Source organism: Lepidochelys olivacea (assembly GCF_965140295.1).
Source record: "Lepidochelys olivacea isolate rLepOli2 genome assembly, chromosome: 3".
Lineage (NCBI taxonomy): Eukaryota > Metazoa > Chordata > Testudines > Cheloniidae > Lepidochelys > Lepidochelys olivacea.
Genome location: NC_140413.1, coordinates 114,213,670 through 114,241,549, shown reverse-complemented (window position 1 = coordinate 114,241,549; position 27,880 = coordinate 114,213,670). Strand labels below are relative to the sequence as shown.

Here is a 27,880-nt window from a genome sequence, read left to right as displayed (position 1 = left end):
TTTGTTGTTGCGTCACACCGCCCGCCCAAGTGAGGGCAGAGGGTGAGGCGGGCGGCGGCTTCAATAGGTGTCACTGAGCACGCTCAGCTTGCGCGGGCGCGCTCCATAGCTGCAGAGCCGAAAGTTGCTGCCTCTCCGCCCTGAGTCTCCTGGAGGCAGCCGCGGGAGGGACGCGCTGCGGGGCCTGGCGCCGCGTTGTTGTGGTTCCGGGGCGCGGCGGCCATGGCTGTGCTGCTGGAGACCACGGTGGGCGACCTGGTGGTCGACCTGTACACGGAGGAGAGGCCCAGAGGTGAGGGGCGGCGGGGGGGGGCGCTGGGGAGTTGCAGCGGATGGGGGCGCGTTGGGGGCAGACCCACCCAGTGCAAACGTCTCGCTCCTTCAACTGAGGAGGGCGGAGGCCACAGAGTTTAGGATAACGCTAATGGCGCGGTGCTGCGGGGGGTGACTCCTAGGGGTGGGAGTGGGGCGTGGGTGAGTTCAAAAGCAGGGCGCCAGTAGGGTCACGGAGCAGATCATGTGTGATGCTGACTGTGCTTCAGCTCTCCGGGGCGATACGGTCACGGAATGAAAATGAGGGGTTGATTGCATTTGGCTTGACTCAAACACTCCATGCATCTGAAGAAGTGGGTTTTTTACCCACGAAACCTTATGCCTAAATAAATCTGTTAGTCTTTAAGGTGCTACCGGACTCCTTGTTTTTGTGGATACAGACTAACACAGCTACCCCCTTTGATACTTAACACTCTTAAGGAACCCCTTGTTGGGGGCTTGCAGTAATCCTGCCCTTTTCTGGTTTGCAGTTCTCATAAAGTGTGCACGGATATTTATTTATTTTTTTTAGTTGAAAAAATGCGTGTTGGAGATTACATTCGCTATACCAAATTAGGTCCTTGATTCTGTGTTTGGGTGGGTGTAAGGACGTTAGGATAAAAGATGCTTACTCTGGTACTCATTGTTTCATATTCTCTGTGTATATATAAAGCCTGCTGCAGTTTCCACGATATGCATCTGAGGAAGTGAGCTGTAGCTCACGAAAGCTTGTGCTCTAATAAATTGGTTAGTCTCTAAGGTGCCACAAGTACTCCTTTTCTTTTTGCGAATACAGACTAACACAGCTGTTACTCTGATACTCTGGTAAGTTAAATGTGTGTACTTGCAGGATGAGGGCCTTAGTTTCCACATTTAATTTCAGGGGGATGTGGAAATTTATTACTCTGTTTGTTTTTTTTTCTAATTATAAACAACAATTTTGGTTGGGAACTCATTTTCTTCTACTACAGACACTATACATCTTATTTTTAAGTCTCTAAAATATTCAGTAAGTGTAATAGTTTTTAAATTGAAAAACCAACATTGACTTTTTCCTTGGTAGACATTAATTGGGGAAGGCCAAGGAGGGTAGAATGTGTGCTGATCTTTGTTATACAACTGTTCATATTTAGGATTCTAAATATTGCTGGATGTGGGATTTAAGAAGGGAAAATGCATAGTATTTAATCTTTTCCAGACGTGTGCGGAAGGCTTTAGAATCAAGGTTAATAAAGTCCCAGTACAACCAAAAAGAAAAGATCCATGTGCAAATCACATTAACAGGTTTTTTTTAGTAAATTTCAATATAATTTCTTGCAGCTTGTCAGAACTTTCTGAAGCTTTGCAAAATCAAGTACTACAACTACTGCCTCATTCACAATGTACAGGTGAGTGTTTATAATAGATTTTTATTTCCTTCTTTGTCTACATCCATAAGTAGACTAATACCTTGTGTATCTTGCATTGTTACAGAGGGATTTTATTATACAAACTGGTGACCCCCTGGGGACTGGCCGTGGAGGGGAGTCCATCTTTTGGTGAGTAAAACCTACATAAAATGAAATAGGCCTAATTTGGGAGTATAGTTGACCCAGTTTGCACTTGCTGAATGTCCTACTGAATCGTTGTTGGGAGATGAGAGCTTCTTTTGGCTCATACATCTTGTCATTCCTCATGCTATCTTTTGATCCTAGACACTTAGGTTTTTTTTGGGACAGCGTGCTGCTTCTGTTCTAAATCAAATCAATAATGGGTGTAATTGTGAGCAGGTGACTGTACGTTAGGCTGCTGTGCTATGTGTCCTACATAGCTGCTCTGTGGAAGTAAACACATTTTTCTACTGTAGTGCTGAGAACTATGATTTACTGCACTTACATTTTGCTTGTGATGGAGAGGAAGCAGGCGACTATAGTAAAAATTCCTGTATTCATGTGTCCACTCCCCGAGCTCCCTTTCCAAGTCAATAAAACTGTTGCTTGGGCTCACATTTTAACTACATTAAATACATGAAGTGTGCTTTTTGGAAATAGATAATTGGAGAGTCTTGTGTTTGAGTGTTTTTTAAGAGGGACGCATTAAAATTGGTGTTAGGAAGAAAATTAAGTTTCTTATAAAAATCAGTTTTCTATAGTGATGCACCTGAAGAAACATGCAGACAGGTAAGATAAAATTCTGGCTGACTGCATAATCTTCCAGATCATTTTTCCTTTGAAACTGATGTTCTAGAGGGAAAATCAAGTTCAAGTTGCAGGGGGAAAAAACCCTGTATTTACCGCATAGTTGATGAATACTTCTCATGTAACTATCTGCAGCCAATAGACTTGCAAACTGGCTAATGCTACTCCAGACCTCCGTAATACAGACCTTTAAGGAAGTACACCAAATAAATTTGCATCTGTTCTATGCTATGTTATGCTACAATGGAGTTAGGGAGACCTGGTTACAAACTTTTACCCACGCTATAGGGTAGATGGGGACCAAACTGTGTCCCTGTAAGTGGTTTAAAACTTTTGACAATCCAGAGTTCTGGTGTATTATTATTCTGGTCTGTTACCAGTCATTCCTGGGATCTTCTCTTCTGTTGCACTTTTTCATATTATACACTGATTTTTCTTTCCCTGCCTGGCTCTTTGATGTGCTCTGTCAAAAGTAGAATCTTCTAAAAGAGTGGCAGGCTGACTTGCTTCCCTCTTCTGTTCTACTGTTCGCCTCTGAGAATACAGATCCATTCTGAGGATGTTATCTTTTTTTATTGCTGAACAGGACTGAAATGTGGGGGTTTCAGTTCTTGGTGCAATGTAAACTGATATAAGCCATGTTGAAATGGATTTAAGAGTGCACATGTAGGTTCATAATCAGTTTAAAATCATAACTTTGTGTAAGCCAGATCTCTCACCTGGGGGAGAACAATGTGAGATCAAGATCAGACATTGAGACTTAAAATCACTGCATCGAGTCCTGTATGCCTTGAAAGCTAATGTGTAAAATGAAGTTTGCAGCTTTTTCTGTTCAGATGATGAATTTTAGTCTATGAACAAGCTATTTAATTGCTTTTACTTTGTTTTATAAGGAGAATTTGATGCACAAGTGCCATTTATATTTGATAAAGTGAATTATGCTTTTAATTCCTTGCACACTGTACTGAAAGTACATTTTGACAGTCGCTTGTAGCAAATTACATGCTAGTATCTACCAGAGATGTCAGAAAATATTTTCTAATATGCTTAAAACCCCCTAATTCTGTAGAATGTCTGCAGGGAAAGAGCTGTTAACATTATCTGCATTATGGGGGGTGGCTGGGTAATCCTATAGTCACAGTATAAATGTATAGTGTAAAGTGATCATTTTCTTTGAGCATTCTTATTATAACATATTTTTGTAAATTATTTTGTCTTGTTCACTGTTGTATAACGCTTGTTTCACTGTCAGCATTTTTTAATCTTGCTGCCTCATAACATATTTATTGTATATATTTTCAGTAAACTCTATGGTGATCAAGCTAGATTTTTTGAGGCAGAAAAAGTGCCAAGAATTAAGCACAAGAAAAAGGGAACCGTGTCAATGGTGAACAATGGCAATGATCAACATGGATCTCAGGTCAGCACACAGTGTTGAGAGGCTTTGCTATAACTCTGGAATAGCAAAGAGGGAAACTCCACAGTTTAAAAAATGTGCATAACAATGAAAATAACACACAATTGCTGTTCCTTATTGTTAAAAGGATATTGATGAGGTATTCATATTTTTTCAAATGATTCTAGAGCTTCCTGGTTATAATAAACTCTCTAACTTGGAAGCTGAAATCCTACCTTAATAACATGTTTTCTTCATCATCAGGTGCACTTATTGGCTCATTATTGTAGAGCTGCTCAAAGGTGCTAGGCTGATAAAATAATCATTAACAATAACGTTGTTTAGGTAGAAGAGGACTGAAAGGGACAGTGTGGCGGTTAACCTGGCCTAATGTGTAGTATTCCCTACATATACTTCAAAAAAAATTTATTTTTTAAAATCTGCTCCTGTGCTCCTGGACAAATCTGTCAGTTCCTCCTAGCTAGAGCTGTGTCCAGCTAAATATAGCAATGAGCAAGACTTTTCCAATTTGATTGTAAACCCTGGGTTGCAATTGTCATTCATTATTGTGTTGGTTAACCATATGGTCTGTTCTAAATTAACGGTGGAGGGCTAGATGCTCAGCTGGTGTAAACTGTCATAGTTCCATTAAAGCCAATGGAGCTACATCAGTTTACGCTGCTTGAAGGTCTGTTCCTGTCCTCTCCCATTGAAGTCAATGGTAAAACTCCCACTTACTTCAGTGGGCACGGTGTCAGGCCCAAAATTATATGGAGATTCTAAAAATTTTACAGTTTACTTGTAAACAGGTTTTTTTCATCTTGTCCTTGTAGTTTCTTATTACTACAGGGGAAAATCTAGATTACCTTGATGGTGTGCATACAGTGTTTGGAGAAGTAACAGAAGGCATGGATGTATTAAAGAAAATTAACGAGACCTTCGTTGACAAGGAATTTGTTCCTTATCAAGACATCAGGTATGACTAGGTTTAACTTCGTAGCTTAGTGGTGACAAAGTGCTGGAGGCTAACTTATTAGCCAGCCCTCAGATCACTTAGGCGCAAATTAGTTTCTATGGAGAAGGCCAACTGGGGAGTATGTGGCTAATTAGCTGATCAGTCTCGAGACTGATGAACCAGTTAGACACCAGCTGAGGGTGACACAGGAAGGAAGGGACAGAAGATTAGGTTAATTGAACCCTGTCTATTCTGGAATTCTAAGAAGGGAGATCTCTGTGCCTCTCTGGCCCTGCAGGAAGGGGCAAGAAACCACTGTTAATACTTAGCTGCACAGGACTGTATTGGGGTTGGTGGCAGGAATATAAATAAATAATATGGAGGTGCTACTTACTGGAGAGTCAGAGAGGTTTGTGGGTATCAGAGGGTGGGAATGGAATCTGCCCTCTTACAGAGGGTGTGTTGTGATTTTTGTAAGAACTGGCTCATTGATCTTTCTGTAAATAGAGTTAATATGGCAATGTAAGGACACTTGTTAAAGTATCTAGTATGTTTCTTCGTTCCATTATTACTGGTAAAATATTGTGTAATTATATGTTATGGGGGACTTACTAAATGACTTTAGAGGAAGATGCATTGACTAGATCATGCTGTCTTATCAACTGAAAGAGAAGCTGTAGGCCCCAGACCTGTAAGCTCAGATGGACCCTGCATCTGCACATAGCAACATTGGGAATTTGCAGGATTGGGTCCATAGATGGAATGGATGTTGTTGTCCAGACCATCCAAAATAATGTTTATAATGTTGTTCATCTGTGTATGCGGTGTTGTAGGTGTGTTAGTCCCAGGATATGAGAGAGACTAGGTGGGTGAGGTAATTTCTTTTACTGGAACAACTTCTATTGGTGAGAGACAAGCTTACACACAGATCTTCAGGTCTGGGACATGTACTCAGTGTCAAAACTAAGTACAAGGTGGAACAGATTGTGCAGCATAAGTAGGTAGCACATATTTCAAGGGATCATTCAAGGTGAAGTGGCCTGTTAACACCTCTCTAATCATAGAGGGAAAAAGGAGAGGAAGAAAAAGCTGGGGGAGGAGGTTAGTGGGTTATAGATTATTGTAATAAACCATAAATCTAGTTTCTGTATTCAGTCCATGATTTTTAGTGTCTATAAATTTAAGCTCCCAGGCTTGTCTACTGAAAGTGTTATGCAGGTTTCCTTTGAGGATGAGAACTGAGTGGTCAGATATAGAGTGATCTCATTGTGAAAAATGTTCACACACACAGAAGCGATAGGGTGTGTTTTGTCTTTTTATAACTTTTTGGGAATGTAGTGATGGGGCATTTAGTGCACTGGATGAGGTACAGCGCATGTTGACAGGCATGTGTAAGGACCAACGGATCTTGAAAGGTGCGTTGTTGGGGGATGTTGATCATTATTGCAGTTCAGATATATCTACAGATTTTTGTATGTGCTCATCTAGCAGGCTCTGTTGCTTTTAGTTGATGTATTTTGGTCTGTGGGGAGCTTGCTTCTGATGGTGAGGTTGGGATGGGGTTGTTTGAAGGCCAGAAGAGGGGGGCAGTTCAGGAAAGATTTACTTCAGGATATGGTTCCCATAGTGTATAGGTTGTAATTGTTTGATACCCCTGCCTCCCATATGGGTTCCAGTGTGGGTTGTTGGTGACAATTAGAGGTGTGCAGACAGAGGAGGCATTATTTCCATATTGAAGCAGGTTCTCTCGAGGAATTTGGGTGACTTGTTCCATGATGTGATCTACTTCTCTAGTGGACTACCCTTACTTGTTGAAGGTGGTCTTAAGTGTGTTAAGATGAATATCCCAGACTTTCTCCTTGGAGCATATTCTGTGGTATCTGAGTGTCTGTTTGTAGATAACAGATTTCTTGGTGTGTTTGGATTGGTTACTGGATCTGTGAAGGTGTCTGTGGTGATCTGTTTCTTCTATATTAATCTGTGTACCACTTTCGGACAGTTCAGCTGTATTTTTGTTTTGATTCCATGTAGCCAAAATTAACTGTAGGATGCACTAAGTGGGGAGTTAAGAGGGCAAGAGGTTGAAATGAAGACTTTACTCGTAAACTAGATTAAATGTTGGTCAAGGAATAAACAAGTACATTAAAAAAACAATTGTTTATTAATAAAAATACTTGGTTTATTCCTTGTATCCTAGCAGCCTGTGTGCACCTCTGAACTGGCTTTATTAATAGTTCTATATGAGTACGTAGAATTTAGTATGTAGTTATACAGAGTATTTGTCTAGCCCTGTAGTAGGATATAATCTCTGCTAGTATCCCTAACATTAATTGATGAACATGGAATCAAAGTAAGCTAGTTTTAAACCAATTAAAATGCTGACTCTTGTACTGGACTTGACTTGACTTTTTTTAAATTTCCCATTAGGATAAATCATACAGTGATATTAGATGATCCATTTGATGACCCCTCTGGTTTAATAATACCTGACTGCTCCCCAGAGCCCAGCAAGGAACAACTAGATGTAAGTACTGCCAACAGCTTCTTGGGAAGGTGTTGAAAATGAATAAATGTGCTAACTAGTTTCCCCTATGGCCCACATTCAGCAAAGCACATGAATGGTCCATTTAAGTCAGATAGACTACTCGTGCTTAAAGTTAAACATGCAAGGAAGTGTTTAGCAAAATAAGAGCTGCCAATATGCAATTACACATTTCTTGAGTGGAGGAAGATTTCTGAAGATCTATATATAGGAATTGGAAAAGGTTCAGAAAAGGGCAACAAAAATTATCAGGGGTATGGAATGGCTTCCATATGAGGAGAGATTAATAAGACTGGGACTTTTCAGCTTGGAAAAGAGATGACTAAGAGGAGATATGTTAGAGGTCTATAAAATCATGACTGGTATGGAGAAAGTAAATAAGGAAGTGTTATTTACTCCTCATAACACAAAACTAGGGGTAACCAAATGAAATTAATAGGCAGCAGATTTAAAGCAAACAAAAGGAAGTATTTCTTCATACAACACACAGTTAACTTTTGGAACTCCTTGCTAGAGGAGGATGTTGTGAAGGCCAAGACTATAACAGGGTTCAAAAAAGAACTAGATAAGTTCATGGAGGATAGGTCCATCAGTGGCTGATGGGCAGGGATGGTGTCCCTGCCTCTGTTGGATCACTTGATGATTGCCTGTTCTGTTCATTCCTTATCCGCTGGGACCTGGCATTGGCCACTGTCGGAACACAGCATACTAGTCTAGATGGACCTTCACAGCACAGTTGTACTTGAAGTGACCTCTATGGTTACAAAGCAAATAACTATTACAATTTTGAAGAAGAGAACAAAAAAAAGATCAGGCTGTTTCCAGTTGTGACTATGTATAGTGGGATGGGATGCAAAGACTTACTTTATAATTCACACTACAAAGAGAAAAGCTGTAATGTTATTTTAATAGTAATGAACCTGTCGTCTGAAATGCCCAGCTCTGGCATTGTTTCCTTGATACATTCTTCTGGAAGAATCAAAAAAATCACTGCTAACTTATTTTCTTTTTACAGTATAAAATGAAGTTTATCCTTTTATTCCCTTTTTTTCAATAAGAAACATTATCAGCATTTCCACACAAAAGGAAATTATTGTTAAACTGGAAAGTATTATTTCACATACAAGCAGACACGCTGATTTGTTTTGTTTGTATTCTAGGCAGAAGGGATTTGCAGAACAATTCAGTTTATTATGTTTTCTTACCTTGCAGTTATTGGAGCTGCTGAAAGGAAATATCTTTTGTCTGGGAGCAATGTTTCAAACAATAAATTGACTAGAGAAGTTACATGTTTTAAAAAAAGTTTTAACAGATACCTTAGTGATGAGTTTGGTATAGGAACTTAATTAGACTAGAGGGTATACCAAAATTTGTCTAATATATCCACAAGTCTAAACACTGCATATGGAGCTTGATAGCGCAGTGTATGTTAAACAAACACTTGAAAGTTTTATAATCAGACACTTGCAGAGGAAAAACAGGGATACACCAGTTAGCTCTAGTGAAATGTTTTGAAATAAGAGAACTTGTTGGAAGAGAATTTAAAATGGCCAATATTTTGTTGTAGGAATGTTTTTGTTTGGAATACTTGACTAAATACAATAGTATAAAATATACAGTTCCTGTAATTGTATTCTGTTAAATTGAAGTCCTGCTAGATGAGGCAGAAATCTTCAATACTACTTGTATACTCATTTCAATAAAGAAATATTTAAAAAAAAAGGGGGGGGGTACTCCCCTAAATAGAAACAAGCTGGCAGGTATGTTGGGGATACATTTGGTATAATATAGGTGAAAGACTCCATATTGTCTAATTGAATCTAGCCCAGGTTGACTGTGATAGAAGCTCATTACCATGTATAGGCTGCTTAGTTGTCTGTCTGACCAGAATGAATGATCTTAGCCTAATGGTTCAGGGATATAGTCTTAGTTTCACAACACACACAATCCCAGACTGAGGTAGAGTTTTAGTATTAAGAAAAATAAAGGCTTACCCATGGGTCAGTATTAAAATGCTATTTTTTTTTTCCAATTTCTCATAGAGTGGCAGAATAAGAGCAGATGAAGAAATTGATGACTTCAAAGGAAAGTCTGTTGATGAAGTGGAAGAAATTCAGGCAGAGAAAGAAGCAAAAACTCAGGCCATTCTTTTGGAAATGGTAAACATCAGTTTTGTGTTTTGGGGTTTTTTGGTCTTGTCAAATGTAATTTCTTTGTGTATATATGCTCTACATTATGTTTGGGTGAGTGAATGCTTAAGACAAGTGCTTGCCTTGAGTTGCATATCAGAAATGTTGGTCTCATGGACTAGGGTGCATGGTATCAGGCTGCTGGTAGAGCTAAAAGAGTGAACATGGACACTTGATCTTCATCCATTTGTAGGAGGAGATTTCCCAGGAACACCTGTACCATCTCTGTTCCAAACCCAGGACTAGAATTGGTCTTATAGGGGGTTTGTAAGAACTTGCTAGAGATGCTTGTAAAATTATAAAAGCTGGTCAGTCCTGCATGGAACTGTTATCCCTGCTGTGTGTTTCTTTCTTGGTACTGGAAGTTTGTATGTATTGGATGGCTGAGTTACCATGAAATAATTTCTCCCCAAATTCACATATTGGCATTGGGAATACACAGGAATATAGTGTTGGTTCCCATTCACAGAATTACAACAGAATAGCTGCCTGCTGTTAGATAATAAGCAAGAACCCACTAATAGTTAATTTTTTCTCCCTGCTTTCTTCCCTTGGGATGTTTGACTTAATGGTACTATATGGTTGTAGCTTCTGGAGTCCTCGTGGAATTGCGGTGAACTAGAATTTAATATGGCTGGTGCCAGACTTTAGAGGAGGTTCAGTTCACCTTCTTTAGGAATATTAATGAGGAAAAGACCCAGTTCAGTTCTTATTTTTAAAATGGCAGCAGTGAGTCCTTTCATTGTATGAATGTATGTGACAAATCATTACGCATTGTTTTGTCTGTCAACTTTGTATTATTCATCCACCCAAATTTGACTAATACCAACTAAACTCTAATGGTACTCTGGCATAGCATCTTTCATCTAAAGAACGTAAAAAAAGCTTTTTACGAACAAATTTAAGCCTCAGCATTCCTGCAAGAGAGAGAAGTATTATCCTGATTTTACTGATGGGGAAACTAAAGCAGAGAATATTAATCATGCAGTCACTGGCAGTAGAACACTGCACATTTCTAGTCACCTGTTTTAACCACTAACCATACTTTTTGGGGAAAATAATGTTCTCCTCTGAGTGACTATAGGTATTTCCCCAGGTTTCCACTGATCGAGTCACGAGGAAAAGAATATTTGTCGTCCCCTCCCCTCCCTTCCTTTCCCAACAGAACATAGCGCCATGAAATTCAGGAAGCTCTGTCTAGAACAAATTGAAAAGCCTTTCCTTTTCTGTGTGCTGCAGGTGGGAGATTTACCAGATGCAGATATCAAACCACCAGAAAATGTGCTGTTTGTCTGTAAACTGAATCCTGTGACCACAGATGAAGACCTGGAGATAATATTTTCACGATTTGGGCCCATTAAAAGGTAACTTTTACAGAATAGTTATAAAAAAAACACCAAAAAGAGAACCAAGTTCAGTTTAAGCAGTCTCCCTAGGTTCTACTGCTCTGCGTGTGCTCACTCTCTTTGGAGACCCACTTTGACCACCCTTGTATCTGGGTATAGTAGTGGGACAATTGTTGACAAGTTGGGGTGTTTCAGAGAAATACTGCCAGCCTGTTACATGGCTCTTTCTTAAACATTCCTCAGCATTAATTGCAATCCCAAAAGTTAAACTAACAAATTTTTGTCCTAGCTTAGTAAAATGTAAAAAAAAATCAGAGCATTAATGATGGAAAATAGAATCTGATTCAAGAAGCTTTCGTTTTACTAATTTTAGGACTAATTCTAAAACCCGTACAAATCTCAACGATTGCTCACATGAGTAGTCCTATTTAAATCCACTTCAGCTGTTTGAAGTCACTGAGGCTACCAGTGTGAGTAGAGGTTACTTATGTGAGTTACGGTTGAGGATCAAGCCTCAAAGGCATTATAACACAGGTTAAAATTTCTAACCTGTTAAAGTCCCTTTCAAACAGTGATAGTCGTCAGCCATTTTCAAACCAGAAGGCATTGACACTTTAATCTCATGCTATTTTTTCAGCTGTGAAGTGATTAGAGACTGGAAGACGGGTGAATCTCTTTGTTATGCTTTCATTGAATTTGAAAAGGTAGGTTGCTTATAAAAGCAGTGTAATAATATGCTTGGGTTATCTCTCTCCTCACAAATGCAGCTCTGTGCTGGATGGAATGAGAACAGGTGATCTGCTCAAGTGTGTTGGTTAATATTCTCATCTATTGACTGCAGCCTACAAAGGATGTAGTCCTCGGTTCAGGAAAACATTTAAGCATATATATAAGTTCATCCCTATTTAGCAAACTGTTTAAATATGTACTTCAGTCCCTTTTGAAGTCAATAATTGGAATATGATCAGACTGTAAGAGTTGTTCTCATGATATAAAATTTATAGCTTGTGTTTTATTGGTTGGCTGTTATCACTCTACTGTCATTCTGTGAGAAAGTTATCAGTGAAATTCAAGAGTATGCCAGAACACTTATCTTTAGCCTGCCAGAGAGTTTAGGATTTTTAATAAAGCCATTGTCTGTTGTAATTGCGTCTAAATGTATTATTCCAAACATAATACACATGGCATAGATTTATCTAATCTCAAAGATGAAATGCTTACATTAAGGCAAATAGTAAAATTATTATATTTATTTTTAAAAATTTTAGAAGTGTGATGAGTGTTGTGATTTAATCCATTTTAGAAAATGAAATACGTATTTACTCAGTTGTGGCATATTCATTAGGAATCTCTATGCCAAGAGCAATTCACTTTAGATTTAAATGCTGACTTCATAAGAATATTTGTGTATGATTTGTTAATTAATCTTGACTTAAATCTTCTGGAAACACTGCAAAAGGAGGAAGATTGTGAGAAAGCCTACTTCAAAATGGATAACGTGCTGATAGATGACCGGAGAATACATGTGGATTTTAGCCAATCTGTTGCAAAGATTAAATGGAGAGGAAAAGGTAGTTTTGTCGTCCTTTTGATTCTGTACCAACTTCAAACCTTAAATTATTAAATATTGCTCTCCTAAACTAGAGTTGTTGTATAGGACAAGCATCTCTGTTACAAGGTTAATCAACTCCTTTCGGCAGTATAATGGCCACAGCTTGGTATTCCTGGCTGCATGAGCAAAGGCTACTAAGTCTAGGTCTCTACCTGTTTACTACATATTAGAGGACAAGGGGTTTATTGGTGGCTGTCATGTTGCCAAGTGTATTTTTTGCCAGTAAAAGTCAACAATTGGTATTGTTTTATATTAATCTCAAGCTTTAAAGGGATAATTTTGGATATTATTTATTAACATAAAATTGCAGTAATCAGCATATTCTGCCTTTTTGTTTGCCATTCACTTCATGAAGGACTACATTTACAAGACAAATTGAATATCAAGGTATTTAATACTTCTGTTGCAGTATTAGCCTTCACCATAAGGTGGCAGCACATAACTGACAGTACTGTTAACTAGTTTTCAAAACTTCAAAACAGAAATATGGAAAATAAAATCCAATAGGCCTCTTCAAAATGTTAACCGGTGAAAAATGTTTTTCAAAATTTATACTAAAAAGTGTATAATTTTGTAGTGTGATTCCCTCCCTTCCTCTAAGTTTTAGCACAGAGCAAAGTTTCATTGTTTTCATTTTGAAAATAGGGGGGAGTAACAGAAATGCCAACAGAGCTGTAAGCAGAGAGCTGCAGGACCAGCTTCAAGCACAAACAGAACAATTGCCACTTGGTGCCTTGTGATCCTATCCAAGCTCTGCATCCAATAGGCATGAGGTGGGAGGAAACCATTACCTAGCTAGGTCTTCTCAGCAGAAGGACTAGAGACAGAAGGGAAATCATGGCCTGATCCTCCCTCTTTTGCTCTGGGTCATGCACACTATAAGACCATTCCTGGAGTTTGTTACTGTGCACATCTGTAAATATGATTACAGTAATGATGACAATTGTATCCTGAAATGTGCTATACTCCTATGTCTTTGATTTTTAAGATGGAGATGAAAGCCCAGTTTGTTTTTGTATGAACAGGTGGGAAGTATACCAAGGATGACTTCAAAGAGTATGAAAAGGAATGTGATAAACCTTCCAAATTAACTTTGAAGGAGAAAGTAAAGCTAAATCAAGAGTATCCTTAACAGTTGAATAATCTGTGTGGTATATTGGCCTATAATGTAGTGGACTTGCAACTAGATGTTGTGAAAACAGCTTCTAAATCTCTAAGCTTTTGTTGGGCAGACGTTTAACTGCTGCTTAACATAACTATGTGGCATCAGTTCTCGAATTACAGATTTATTTTTCAATTTGCTATTTTGTGTGAATAACACACGGTCAAATCAGAATGTGTTTATTTTACACCCACTTCTCCCGGTTGTAAATAACTACCCTACTGCAAAGCAGTGGAGAGGCAGGATGTTTTGTTTCCCAGAGCAGATTTCAATCAGCCTTACTCTTTTAATTTTTCATTATACATGATTTTTGTTTTGCACAAAATACTGACTGTCTCAATGTTATGCCCATGATAAAGCGTGGTTTTGCTTGGTTTGTGAGCTTTTATATTCTGAATTGACCAATGATTGGTATCAAGTCTGCCCTTAATCAACTGATGTAGCGCAAAGTATGACCTTGTGCTGGATGAGGAGATAGAGGAGGCTAGAGCAAGTCACCTACACTCAGGTAAAAAACACAAGAAGAAAAAGCACCGCCATTCAGACGATGAAGAGGATGACAAGAAGACCAAAAAATCCAAGGTACTGAACTGCCACCTTTTCACTGACTATTTAATTCTGTCACCTTACGGCCATGTCTCCTCATAACTGCTAAAAGGAAATGGGTTCGACTGGGGACCTTGCATGCGAACGTGCAATGAATGAAGGACTTGTTGCAGTGTAGAAAGTGGCTGCCCAAGATATTCTTGAACTTCTAAAGCTAGGTGTACATAATTGACCTTCTGCTGAAATGTCCTGAAAAGGTAGCACAGACTTCACAAAAGTAGGCGTTTCAACACGGGTCTGTTTTTCACATATTTCCCATCACAGATGAGTGAAGCTTAATCATATTTCATGAGTGCAATGTATTTTTCATGTACTTCCTGGAATTGTGCACAGGAGCTTCCTCTAACGTGCAGTCAGAAAACAGCCTCTTAATGGTTTTACTCGTCTTTCAGCTGACTCAGAAGTATAAATGTGAAATCTGTGTTTGTATTGTGTAGATTAGTAATACTGGAGAATGATGGCTTTGTTGACACTGTGAAAACGATCAGTTGCTGACAATGATTGTCAGTAGTGGCCCCGCTCCCTGCACCCATCTGTTTTTATTCTTAAGATACTATTGATCTTCATTTAATGTAATCCAAGTAGAATTTATTAAGTTGGTCGTTTTAGCATTCTTTAACACCATGTATGAAAGAACACAGCTGATTGACAATTCCTTTTAAAAAGCTCCGTTGCCTGGCACATGGCAGATTTCATGCGCCTTGTTGGTATTAACCATTGAACCCTTAGTGCAGACAGGGCACAGGCATTTTTACTATCATGTCATCTAATCATGTGGTAGTAAAAACACCTGCACTTGTCTACACTACTGTTTCCACTATTGGCGGTAGCAATACAGTTCCGCTGATGTTTGTAATTTTCCCTGCTGCTTTTCTTTAGGTCAAAGGCATTTTGTGTTCTGTTCTGTCTGCTGAGGTATACCGTGGCTAAAAAGAGACATTCACTTCACTGACAGGCAACCTATCCTAACTGTACAATGCTGCACTACATATTGATGTGGTATTTAGAACAGCTGACCTATATGTAAGGTGCGATTACATCGGCCACAAATAGACTATGAGAAGTGTTAGTAAATGTATCCTATTTCCCGCTCATATCGGTGGCATATTGGCTAAGCTGTTTGGAGACTGTAGTTTGAGAAGATAAATCAGCACAGTGTGACCAATTTAAAAAAAAATGTAGTTCCTCTTCTGAAACAAGGTAAAGAAATGTCTAGGAAATCCATCCTGCAATGGAGAGACTGTGATGCATGGGGGAGACAACATCTAAACAGGTTCCCATTATGGGCATAGATATAGGCTAAGAGAGTGTGGAAACTCTTCCTCTTTCACATACAAACATGTCATGCCAAACAGAATAATACACTAGGTAAGTTGTGTTGTCTCCATAGCATTCAGACATGTTCTATAGAGTTCAAATAGCTCTGCTTTTCTACCCCTTTTTCCCATTTGTTCCTTTTTTTTTACAAAATGCAGAATTGACCCCTAAAAATCTAAGTTTATCTGCATGTGTTCTATTTTTCTGTAAGAGCAGATAATTTCAAATAGAATTGTCCTACATTAAGGCCTCACTTCATTATGGAATTATATATAAAAAAAATCTACCTTAAAAGAACATGAAACTTGGAAAGCCAAGCACTCAAAAGTTAAGACATGCCAGAAAGGTTTCCTGTGCAAACTTAATGCAGCTTCCTTGTGCATGTGCACTGTGAAAGTCTTTAATTACATGTTTCAGAGTAGCAGTTGCGTTAGTCTGTATTCGCAAAAAGAAAAGACGTACTTGTGGCACCTCAGAGACTAACAAATGCATCCGATGAAGTGAGCTGTAGCTCACGAAAGCTTATGCTCACATAAATGTTAGTCTCTAAGGTGCCACAAGTACTCCTTTTTTTAATTACGTGATCACACGCTATTCTTCCCAGAGGATCCCTAACTCCTTCAATAAACAGGTGATTATTCAATATTTTTTTATACTCTACAGCCATTGTATGGTCCCCGACCTTTTTTACTGCATACCATCCAAACCTACACTGAATACAAAATTATTAATTTCTCTTGGGTGCTTCTGTGGTGTTCATCACTACTATATTGGTGTCTGGCAAGAGCAGCCTTAATTCTGGCATTTCCAACTCTTGAGTGCTTAATGTTCCTTTAACAAAGTGGGGTTTTTTTGTTTTTGTTTTGTTTGTTTGAAATGTAATTTCCTAATTTAAAAGTTTAGCCTGAAGTAGACACCCAGTATGGAAATTTTGAAACTGAATGGTTGAAGTTTTAATCAACTGAAAACAAAGTCGTATAATAGTAAGCAACCTTGACTCTGGGTGGCGCTATCAGCTATAATGATCTGAAGAGTATTTTTGTGCTCTGAGTAGTTTCCATGATGTTAAGATGTTTTTCTGCTCTCTGGTGGTGGTCTTTTTTTTTTTTCTTTTTCCTTCAGTGTGTTTTGACTCATCCTTCTTCATACTCTTGTTTTCTGACTCTTCAGTCTACTTCAGGTTTAAACATTATTTTTGACTCTTCCACTGTGTGTCTTGATTCCAGAGGGTAGGGCTGTAAGGGTATTGTGGTTTTCTTTCAGTAAGTAGCAGGATGTGGGTCTTGAGCAGGTGGGCTCACTGGCAGAGAGAAGGGATCTGAATAGGAGCTGGCAGGGTGCTCTCGATAATACCTGTACTTATTGTTTGGGAACTTTATTTTCATTTATGACTTCCTTCCTTTCCAGTTTCCTCTGCTCTCGGTGTCGATTTCCTTGATTTCTTATCAGTCAGTGAATCTGTGGGAGGAGTGTAGTTCTTGTCCAGTGGACTTCTGTTGACATTTATTTAAGACCTTACTGACTTTCCCATGTGTTTATAATTTCTCACGGTTTATGAGCATAGTGAGCCATGTGTTGATTTTTATGGTTGCTAGCAAGTGTTAGATTAGTGAGTCAGCTACTCTTTCTGTTGGACTTTGTTCTGTTATATAGCTGTAATAGTTTAATAAAAATATTGACAGCTAAGTTTGATCTTAAGTTGCCAATTGGAAAAGGCAATCTCATTTGTTTGCTGTTCTGTTGATATAAATGCCTATGATATCTCTGCTATGGTGAGATGAGTTTGCAAATTTGTGGTGTTTCTCTGGTGGTGGGATCATGTGTGATAAATAGCAATTTGCATGATCCTTCAGGTGCTTCACCTGTCCTTTGCCAAGTAATGCCCCTAAGGCTAGACTGCTTCTAATACTCCAAACCTCTAAGGAGCTTGCAGATAAGTGCCATTTCAAAATAAATAAATAAACTGCCACAGATTCCCTTCTCCTATTTCCTCTTCCCTTTCTAAACCTCCTGCTGCAACCCAGTGTGGAATTCCTCCACCCCAACATTTCACTGGTCAAAGAAATAGGATGAGCAATATTTAATGCTGGACCAATGACAGGCCTAAAATCCAACATGAGATAACTAAAAGGAGTTAGCCAATGAGGGATTTATTCTATCTGCATATTAGGAACCTTCCCTCCTCCCTTTCCAATGCTGTGTGACATATGTTTGTAGCTCTGCTATGTCACAAGACTCTGGATCTTAAAATCCATTATCATTTTAGTAACTGTGAGGTTCCTAAAAGATTTATCTTTCTCTGTGCCAATACATGTTTTTACATGCTGAGAAAGAATTAAAGGGAAAAGACAAATAAAATAGATTAAAATCTTTAAAATGTTAAGATACAGATTTTACACATGGATAAGATTATTAAAATATGGCCTTTCCTTTTCCATCCACACAGCTGAAACTCTCATCCAGGCTCCAATCATCTCACGTGTTGATTGGGCAATAGCCTTTTCTCTGGCTTTAACAAATGCAATCTTGCCTTTCTCATGTCCATTCAGAATGCTGCTGAAAAGATTATTTGCATATTCTGTCACACTCCCATAACCCTCTCTTTGCATCCCTCCTCTGACTCCTTATCTATGGCATCAAACATAAGCTGCTGGTCTTCACTTTCAAGATTCATCACAGCCTGTCCCCACCCTACCTGTCATCTCTCCTTCACAGTGGAGATGTCAACTCCCACCTCTGATTGGCCCACGATGCCACCTCCATTGCACACTTGTTAAATTTTCAAATTTCAAATTTTCAAACACCCTCATGCTTGTCCCTATGCTGCCTCTCTCATTTGTGAGCCGCTCTGCATGAATATCTGCAAAGCTACCTTGTTATCAGTCTTCAGGTCTCTCCTTAAAATTCTCCTTTGCCCTGAGGCCTACAAAAAACTTGACAACAGTTAGGCTGTTGGTATGCTGAGAGTATTGCCTGTCATGCAGACCAGTACATTCTTGTTTCCTTGTACTCTGTATACATCTGTTGCCTCTTGATTTTAGACTTAGCTTGTGAGGTTTCTGGAGTTGGGACAACCTTTTTGTACAGAACCTAGCACAAGAGCACACTGGCCCATGACTAGGGCTCCTAGGTGCTATAGAAATACAGTACAAGTAATTGATAATCATGTTAAAATAGCTATTCTTTAAGATGTAACAAACTCATGCTAGTACCAATCTTTGTATCATGCCATCACTTACTGTACAGTTTGTGTAATATGTAATGTACACATGAATCACCAATGGTAAATAAGAGAAGAAAATATAGGGACTATGTACAATGGCTGGTGAAATATAAAGGTTTGGTCAGCATGAGTTTGAGATGGTTACCCGACTCATGAGAGGTAAAACCGCTTTCAGGTTCTAAAAGTAATCCTAAACTTGAAGCAATACAATATTTGCCGCCCCCACCCCCCCATGGCATCATGTAATCTGTCATTTTTACAAAAGAACGATTTTAAAAAGTTTTTTTAAAAATTGTATCCCTTTTCAGATCTTCCTTTTATAAAGCCAGGTTCTCTTTAGACTATAGGTTCATCTTATACAGGTATCAAAGGGAGAGGAAAATTAGTCAATATGTTCTTAGAACCCAATAAAAAAAATTACCCACCGCCCCCCCCCCCCAAAAAAAAAAAAAAGCTTTTTCCTCGTCAGTAATGTTGTAATTTTAAAAGTCTGATATTTCTGGGTCTCCCAGAATAGAAATGCTGCATGTCTTATTGGAAAGCTGGGTATCTCCTGGGTGTGGAGTAAACTTCTAGCCCTGCTGGTTTTCAGGATGTCAGATCTTAAACTTTGATCTGTCCTCCAGGACTAAATGTTGCTTGTCCAGGGCTTCAGGCCAGTTAATTTTTGGGAAAGATGGAGGGAAATTCAATAGATGGGAGATTGGGAGGAGAAGGAAACACTTTGCTTGTAGCCAATTCAAATACAATAAAAAAGTGGAAGTTAAGAGCGCCTCAGATTCTGTTTGTAGTAATTCCCATAGATCTGGGTTAGTGCACAGAGGGTGGTGAAAATACAATATCATATGGCTGTCACCTACGTGTGTACCTGTCTATTTATTTCTTTGCCCACAATGCCCAGTTGGTTTCTTCCTAGGCACCTTGAAACTACCACATTCCGTCTGAATTTAGTCTCAAAATTCAGTAAATAAGATGTTCTCTTTAGCCTTCTTCATTTTATTATCATTGCACCCAAAAATAAGACAAATTTACAGTAGAAAAAAATGATAAATGTTTAACCACCAGTCAGACTACTTTGCTGAGTAGCAGTGATAGAATAGCAGAAATCGTTGGATCCATAGACTAGGATTGAATGTAGCAGAATAAGCATTTACAGATGTAATTATATAATAATTTTTTTTTCTAACTAGCCTGTTGGTCTGATCCCCCATAGGAATGATAAGTGGTGTTGAGGCAAGCTGTTATTTTTCTGGAAACATAAGAATCATAGCTTCCCTCTAGTTAAGCAACTTCTAAAATGCCACAATGGTAACTAGCATCAAACTGAAGAATCTTAAAGCAGCTGATGCAATGTTATAACTTGAATGAATTTTTTTCAAAATTCTGCACCCTTTAATCAGAGCCTTAAACACCTGACTTTCAATTACAGGGAATAAGCAAGTATCTGATAAATTTATCAGGAAAAGAAAAGTACAACAGCCTCCATACTGCCTTTTCATTATACAGCCAATTTAAATTAGCATCTTCTGGGATTAACATTTTCCTTTGCACTTAAAATTAATTCAACAATTTACAATTCCCCTTGCTCTAAGAATAGGTAAATACAACCCAAGTACTGTAGTTGGATTACCCCTTACCAACTCCCCATTCAGTACTGTCCACTTAAAACCAGAACGTTTGATTCTAAATCAGATGTATGTTGACTGCACATTTTAACTTAATTTCCAACTTGCTGTTAGAAAAATCTCTTTGCTGTTTCTCCTTGAGAAGTTAAACAGGATCATAGACATAACCCTCTCTTGTCACTCATGACAGTGATGTGCAATGCAGAAAACCCTAGGGTAGTAAAAGTTAATTAACATACTTGACTGTAAAAATACTACTGTTGGCTCTCACAATATCTTTCATGAGATTTACTGTTCTCAGTCAACTAAACAAACATTATAGAAAATACTACAAAATTATGACTGAATGCAACCATATATATTATTCTAAGGTTAAAAACTTAGATAAAGTGGAGTTAAGGTTGTAAATTAATTACTTAAAGGAACAGAGAGATCCTGTAGAGATGCATAGTAGTTTTGTCAGAAAATGCAAATGTTAGCCCTCTGTATTCAAAGATAAGATTACACTTAAGCGGGGAAAAAGTATGGAAAAGGATAGCTAAGATCAACAAAAGCTCATAGCACAACAGTAGAATGTGACTCCAGGTCTGAAGGCTATTTATTTATTTGAATTGGTTTCAGAGTAGCAGCCGTGTTAGTCTGTATTCGCAAAAAGAAAAGGAGTACTAGTGGCACCTTAGAGACTAACCAATTTATTTGAGCATAAGCTTTCGTGAGCTACAGCTCACTTCATCAGATGCATTCAGTGGATCACTGTATTTTCCACTGAATGCATCCGATGAATGCATTCAGTAGATCATCGGATGCATTCAGTGGAAAATACAGTGATCCACTGAATGCATCTGATGAAGTGAGCTGTAGCTCACGAAAGCTTATGCTCAAATAAATTGGTTAGTCTCTAAGGTGCCACTAGTACTCCTTTTCTTTTTATCTGAATTGGATCAGGGTCATTGTTACTTCCTCTTTAAGGTGCCATGGCTAGCTCAGTCAATAGAGTGATCACTCTTAATTTTAAGGTAATTGGTATGAACTCCATGTTGAGCACATACCTCAGACTCTCTGCAGAAAAGTTTATTTAAATTCTATGGCTTGTATTATACAGCAGGTCATAGATGAGATGATGTAAAGGTCCTTTCTGGCCTTAATCTGTGCAACAAGAAACTTTTGTCTCCTACCCTGCCTACCCAATTCCAAGCTGCTTATGAAGGAAACTTTAATCAGGGGATCTAAGAAGTTTGCCATTTGTGGATTGTATTTAAGATGGCTTTATTCACCTGAACAGATGACCACTGAATAATGTAGGGTTGTGTTATGTGATTACGATTGTTGCAGGAGGCAGGTGTCTGATTATTTTTCCTTAACTTTGTCTGTCTGTCTTCAGGTTTTATACTGCTTTCTATCACTGTAGTATCTGACAGCCTTTCATTTAAAATTGATCGCACTATTTAAGTCCTTACTTGCCTTCATGGAGTCTCTGGTGCTTCTCCCCTTTCAGGTTAAAAATTCTGCTTGGGGTTGGGTTTTAGGTTTTTATTTTATTTTTACATTTTTGGTGTGGTAAAAAACTCAACCACACTGTCAACGTAGTGTTCTTCATTTGTATTAATACATAAAAATACTTGTACAGCTATCCTTCATAAAATAAGGGAGAGATGTTGTTTTTATACATAGTGCTGACATAACTATTCTACAGAAAGATAATTAACAGTCTGAGGTAAGTTTTCAGTTAATATAATTTTATTATCATGATAAAGATGGCAAACAGCTACAAGAGTTCATAGTGATATATCAAATATTGAAGTTATTGTATCTCCACAATGAATTTGATTATAAAATGATTACTAGCAAGGTAGATTTTACATTTCTGTAGGTTTTTGAATCCAGCTCTTGTACTCTTCCTTCTATAAAGTTTTGATTCTGATTTATTATCATGACCAATTACCATGTCAGCAATTCTTGCATAACTGTATAAAGGGCATATCCCTGCCACGCAGGTAAACCGCGTGGATTTAATAAAAAGCTTTTGAAATGTATGGTGGATTCTTCAACTATACAGGTTAAAGGGGGAAACATTCCATGCTATCTTCTCCTTTTAACTCTCATGACACATGATCCTACTTGGATCATTGGCTCATCTACCTATTGCCTCCACCACATACACTATAACATTTTATTTCCCAGGGTTGCATTCTGTTGGTTAAACCATGAGACTATCTTTTCTCTTCCTGCAGTCCCATGCCTCAGTAACTACACACCCATCTTCTGCAACAAATAAGGCAGGGGTCCTACGAACAGCCTTCACTACACATCCCTGATTCATCCCCAGCGCGGATCCATTCTGTTCATTAAATAAAGCGGGGATCCTGGGGGGGGGGTTTGGGGGGGAATCATATATGTGATCCTGTCACTAAAGACCATGTCATAACACATATGGGCATCATTGCTGAATTAAGGTGGCAACCTTAATTCTGTCATTTCCTAACTTTTGAGTGCTTGACTTTGCAGTCTTCAGAATGTTCTAGGAAATTTACATGTACAAAACTACACCCAAAGTTAATATTATGTTGACTAGTCACTAAAGGGGAAAGGAGAGAGACGTTGGCAGTGAATTTCACAGCTATATGATGACAGTAGAGACTCGGAACAATTCCAGGTTCTGTAGGAGAATCTTCTCAAGTGGTTCTATACCCTTCTTCCTCTGCCTTTCCTGACCCCTTTTGCTCCACTTTGTCTCTGTTCCAGTCCTGACTCTCCCACCCCACCATTTAGCTTCTTGTCCCAGTCTCCATCTCCATCTTGTCCAAAACTTCCCCTCCTACTACCCAAGCTCCTCATCTGATCTGTTTTTCCTCTTTCTCCTCCCCAGGCTCCCTGTCCCAGTTTACTCCATCTGTTCCACACTTTAGTGTGAGAGAGATCTTCAAGTGGCATAAAGCTGGGATAGCTCATGCCATGCTACCCTTACCTCCAGCAGCCTATGGTGCAGGGCACATGGCCAGATAGCTGTGGAAAGAAACATTAACTAATCCTTATAACACTCTTGTGAGGCTAGGTATTACCCCCATTTTAAAGGTAGAGAAACTGAGGCAGAGAGGTGAAGATGCTCTGTGATCCCCAAACAAATTAATCTTTTGTAGCAGCGCATACTATTTAAATAAAGAGCATGCTGTCACGCTCACATTTTTCAGACTGCTTTAGATTGTGTAGCCTGATCTCCCTCTGCAGCAGTTGCTGTGTTTGTGTGAGGGCAGCCTGGAAGTATCTTTCACATAGGTTATGGACTCAATGGCTGTGACCTATATAATCACTTAATAATTATATAGGTTTTTCTCTTGGATTCATGTAATCTCAGTTTTATTGTTTACAACCACAACTTAAAAGATGAAGGGTTTCTCTCTGTTCCCTTACACTTGTGGAGTTATTTTGAAGGAAGTGCTGCCGTTTTTGGATTTCTTTTGTCAGAAAAGGTTTCCATTTAAAGTTGTGGATTTAAGTCTAGAAACTTGGCCACTGAGGTCCAGTGGGAGTTCATTGGGGGCATGCTTGGGGACTTACCTTGAATCTAAGACCTGGTTTACACACACAGCTGCATGAGTTACATTAAATTAGTATTTAAATTGTAAATGAACACAGGCATTGGTGCTGTTGGTCAGTGAAATTAACTGTGCTTTAGGCCAGGTGAGCTTTGGTAAACATGTGACTGTTGTGTTTTGATACACTAAAGTTAATAGGTTTGAGAATACAAGCCAACCTGTTTGTTGTGGTGTCCATATAAACACCTGTTTGATCAGTGTACTATTGATTATAAATGTTGATCTTTATACCTGTAGTACATGTGGACTGGGTATATGTCCTTTATTTAAAAGGCAAATTTATACCTGCCTTTATGGTAAGGGATAGTTTATAACTATGAACAAATGTTAAGCACGTTTCTTTCTCTTTGGCAATGACTACATTGTGTGGTTTTTTTCTGATATTTGCATATTGGTGAAGTATCCTTTGTTCCCACGCAAGCTACAACACTGGCTTGAAGAGTACACAAAATGGGGTTAGAATATGGACTTTCACAAAACCTCTTAGGAAGTGTATGCATGTGTGTTGGGAGGGGAAGGAGCTGAAGGAAAAAAGGGTAAATCGTCCTTTTTAGATCTTGAAATAAAAGAAATCTCACTTCTGGGTAGTTTAATGATTGTGCAAACAGTAAAGAGTCTATTTTTTTTTAAATGAAAGCAACCAGAACATCTTACGGAAAAGCTTGGGGTTTGAAATGATGTGGCCTCCATCGTCTTAATCATTCCAGAAATGATATGTTAAAGGGCCTGTTGTCTTCATTTGGCAGATATTTCAGTGCCAAATCAGTTTCTTAATGATCTTCCCAAAATGCAAATTCTTGAACGCTTCTGACAAAAGCTTTGATGTGTTGAGCTTGTAGGTAAGTGCCGCAGGCTGCTCAGTTCTAATGCCAAATGGCATTTTGAATCATGTTACTTATGAGCTTTCAAATAGCAGTTGTTCTCTGATGACTTGTAGTGTCTGAAATTTCCCTAGTTTAACTAAGTAACATTATAGAGCTTTGCATAATCAGTGTTGTGCTGATACAAAATAGAGATGGGCCTGAACCAAAAGCCTGGATCCAGACACCTCCATTGTCAGAATAATCAAAATCCAAACCCAGATCTGAATTTTGCAAATAACTCCAATTGTGATAACAGGCCAAACAAAAGCTCCGGAGCTGAACCCCGACCATTATTACCAAGTTACCACTTGCTTTGGTTCATGACCTTAATCACAAGAACTAACCACTATCTGCTATTCTTCTTTCAGCTAATGGAAGATAGAAGGCCTTAGAGCAGTGTTGGTCATTTACTAGCCCACAGACCGAATCTGGCCACAGAGGCCTTCCATTTGATGGGCTGGGTGTCAGCTGTTCTGTCCTGCTCCATGCAGGGAGCTCTACTACCTGGCTCCAGCTCCAACCTGGGCTCTCTGGGAGCTCTGGCCACAGGTTCCCCTGCTGGTCCTGGCTGTAGTATCCCCATGCTGACACAGGCTGGAGCTGTGTGGAGATTTGGACATTGCCTCATGGGCAGCTCCCCTGCCAGGCAGCCCCTTTCACTCCATGGCTGCAATGCATCCTCCAAGCCAACATGCGCTGGCCTGGGTGTGAAGGCATGCAAAGAAGTTGAAGCTGAGACCAGGAACAGAATACAGGGGCTAGATCTGCTGGGAGCCCAGGCCACAGCCAGAGCTGAGTAGCAGGACCATCCTTGGTCAGAGCTGGTGGGAGCCTGGGTGGAGCTAGAGCTGAGTAGCAGGGCTGCCCTTGGCTAGATGGGAAGCCAGGTAGCAGGAGTCCTCTTACAGAGGAGTCCTGAGCTGGATGTAGGCAGGGGGAGGTGGGGATGGGACAGGCTCTAGGGAAGTCGTCCCCTGTTCCTTTGGGTTTCTCCCAGCTCCCCCCCGGCACATGCAGTAATAAGGAGGCTTGTGTCTTCTGCAGCTACTCCCCCTTCCTCTTGCCACCATTGGACTGAAAATCCTGATTACCCGAATGAGCGTGGGGGAACACATTGCTTATTCAGATAATCATGATGTTCGATCGATTTGAAATTCAGATAAACAGACCACACCTATACCTGGCATGACTGTAAGCAGAAGGCAAACGGAAGTGCATCCCAAAGCATGCCCCTGATTGGACTAGCAGTCTGCATGCTATTAACAAAATCAACCAATGTGCCATCTTTGGCGCATACGCCATAGGTAGCCAATCCCTGCCAGCTGGGTGAAGAATTGACATGGTTTCACTAAAGTGCAAACACCTGAAGAGCCATTTGGCCCCCCCAAGATTTGGACATTGCCTTTTCTGCACGACCTGCCCCCGCCCCCCCCGCCAAGAAAATGTAATTGAATACCATTGCCTTAGAGGTAGCACTTCTTGGTGTTGCTGTAGTTTATTTAGCCACATGTTTATTTCACATTAAATGCTTCACCTTATGCATTTGAATTGCTTACTAGTAGTACAAGCTTTAGAAAGCCAGAGAGCGGGTCTTACCTACTTTCTTGTTCTGTTTTATACCGTTTAATATTTTTACCCCTTCACCTATACCTGCATGTCACCAAACTTCCTTGACAGGACTCTGACCGACAATATGAAGAAGAAGAATGCTGTAGAGAGAAAAGAAAGAGTGAAAAGAGAGACCGACATCAAAGTCGCAGTCGCAGCCAGTCTCGGGACAGAGACAGCCACTACAGTTCCAGCAAATCTAAAGACAAATACCGAGGAGAGCTTTGGGAAAGAGAGCGTGATAAAAAGAGAGACCGAAGCAGAAGTCCTAAGAAATCCAAAGATAAGGAGCGGTCCAGATACAGATGATCTCCCCTTCTCTTTTTATATTTGTATAATGCATTGGAGACAACTGTGCAGGTACCAGAGCACAGTTGTGTTTGCCGGTGCTTCTTGACCTTTCAATTCCAGGAATGCCCAGTGTACATGTGTAACCTTTGATAGCGTAGAATACTGCTTGGCTCTGGGTGACTCTCTCAATAAAGGGTTTTGTATTTTATGTGTATTTCTTTGCTATTTCACTACAGGGCTAAAAGTTACAGTGTAGAGGTATGGGCCTCTACATCACCAGCCCACCCCAAATTGCAGTGTAGACATTTTTAGCCCTGCAGCCTGAGCCAATTGACCCAAGCTCTGAGACTCAGTTCAGTGGGGTTTTTTTGTTGCGGTGTAGACCTACCCTGAGACCCCCAGAGCTAGGAACAGTGATCAGTCAGGGTGGGATTCAGCACATGGTATTCGACTGTTGGATTGTATTACAACAGACCGTCCAGAGTGGGACCGATTGAGCAGTATGGTTTTCTCATAGCCCTAAGAAATACAAGGGAGTTGGGTTTTGTCTGTCACTTCCTACTTTGCTATAAGAAAATCCATTCCTTGAAAAAGGTTCTCTTGTTTTGAAGACAGAAATGGCTTCTTTTTTCACCACATGTCTAGTAAACACTTAAAACTATTAACACAATTCTTATTCTTAATGCTTGCTGTATCTGAAATTAATGCTGCTGAAGAGAGATGGATTGATGATCTTGGATACTCTTTATCCATCGCACTGATGGTGTCAGTGCAAACTTTCCATGCTGCCTTTCAAATGTGCAAAAGTCACTGTACTCAATACAGAGGTACAGAGTAATTACTTGAGTGCAGGGGACTGGACTAGATGAACAATTTGAGGTCCCTTTCAGTCCTACTGTTCTATGATTTAAATACAAATGTAAGTACCTAAATTTAGGAGATGCCAAATGGGGCTGAGAAATTCTGGCATACCTACCTCAATTCCCAGCATGTCTCACTATGTGAAGGCTGCTATTCTGGAAAATATCCAAACTCTTCCTGCTACAAGTTCTAAGCACTATGA

General features: G+C 39.4%; 1 protein-coding gene across 1 annotated transcript; it reads left to right on the top strand.

Annotated features, from left to right (window-relative positions):
* Nucleotides 1-45: 45 nt before the first annotated feature.
* Nucleotides 46-27,025, top strand: PPIL4 (peptidylprolyl isomerase like 4). Its single transcript, XM_084622444.1, has 13 exons — nt 46-292; nt 1,633-1,700; nt 1,786-1,850; nt 3,792-3,909; nt 4,719-4,861; nt 7,268-7,364; nt 9,425-9,541; nt 10,811-10,935; nt 11,555-11,621; nt 12,377-12,488; nt 13,555-13,651; nt 14,135-14,273; nt 26,596-27,025. The coding sequence occupies exons 1-13, from the start codon at nt 223-225 to the stop codon at nt 26,833-26,835; spliced, it is 1,458 nt and encodes a 485-aa protein (XP_084478570.1). The 5' UTR covers nt 46-222; the 3' UTR covers nt 26,836-27,025.
* Nucleotides 27,026-27,880: the final 855 nt, after the last annotated feature.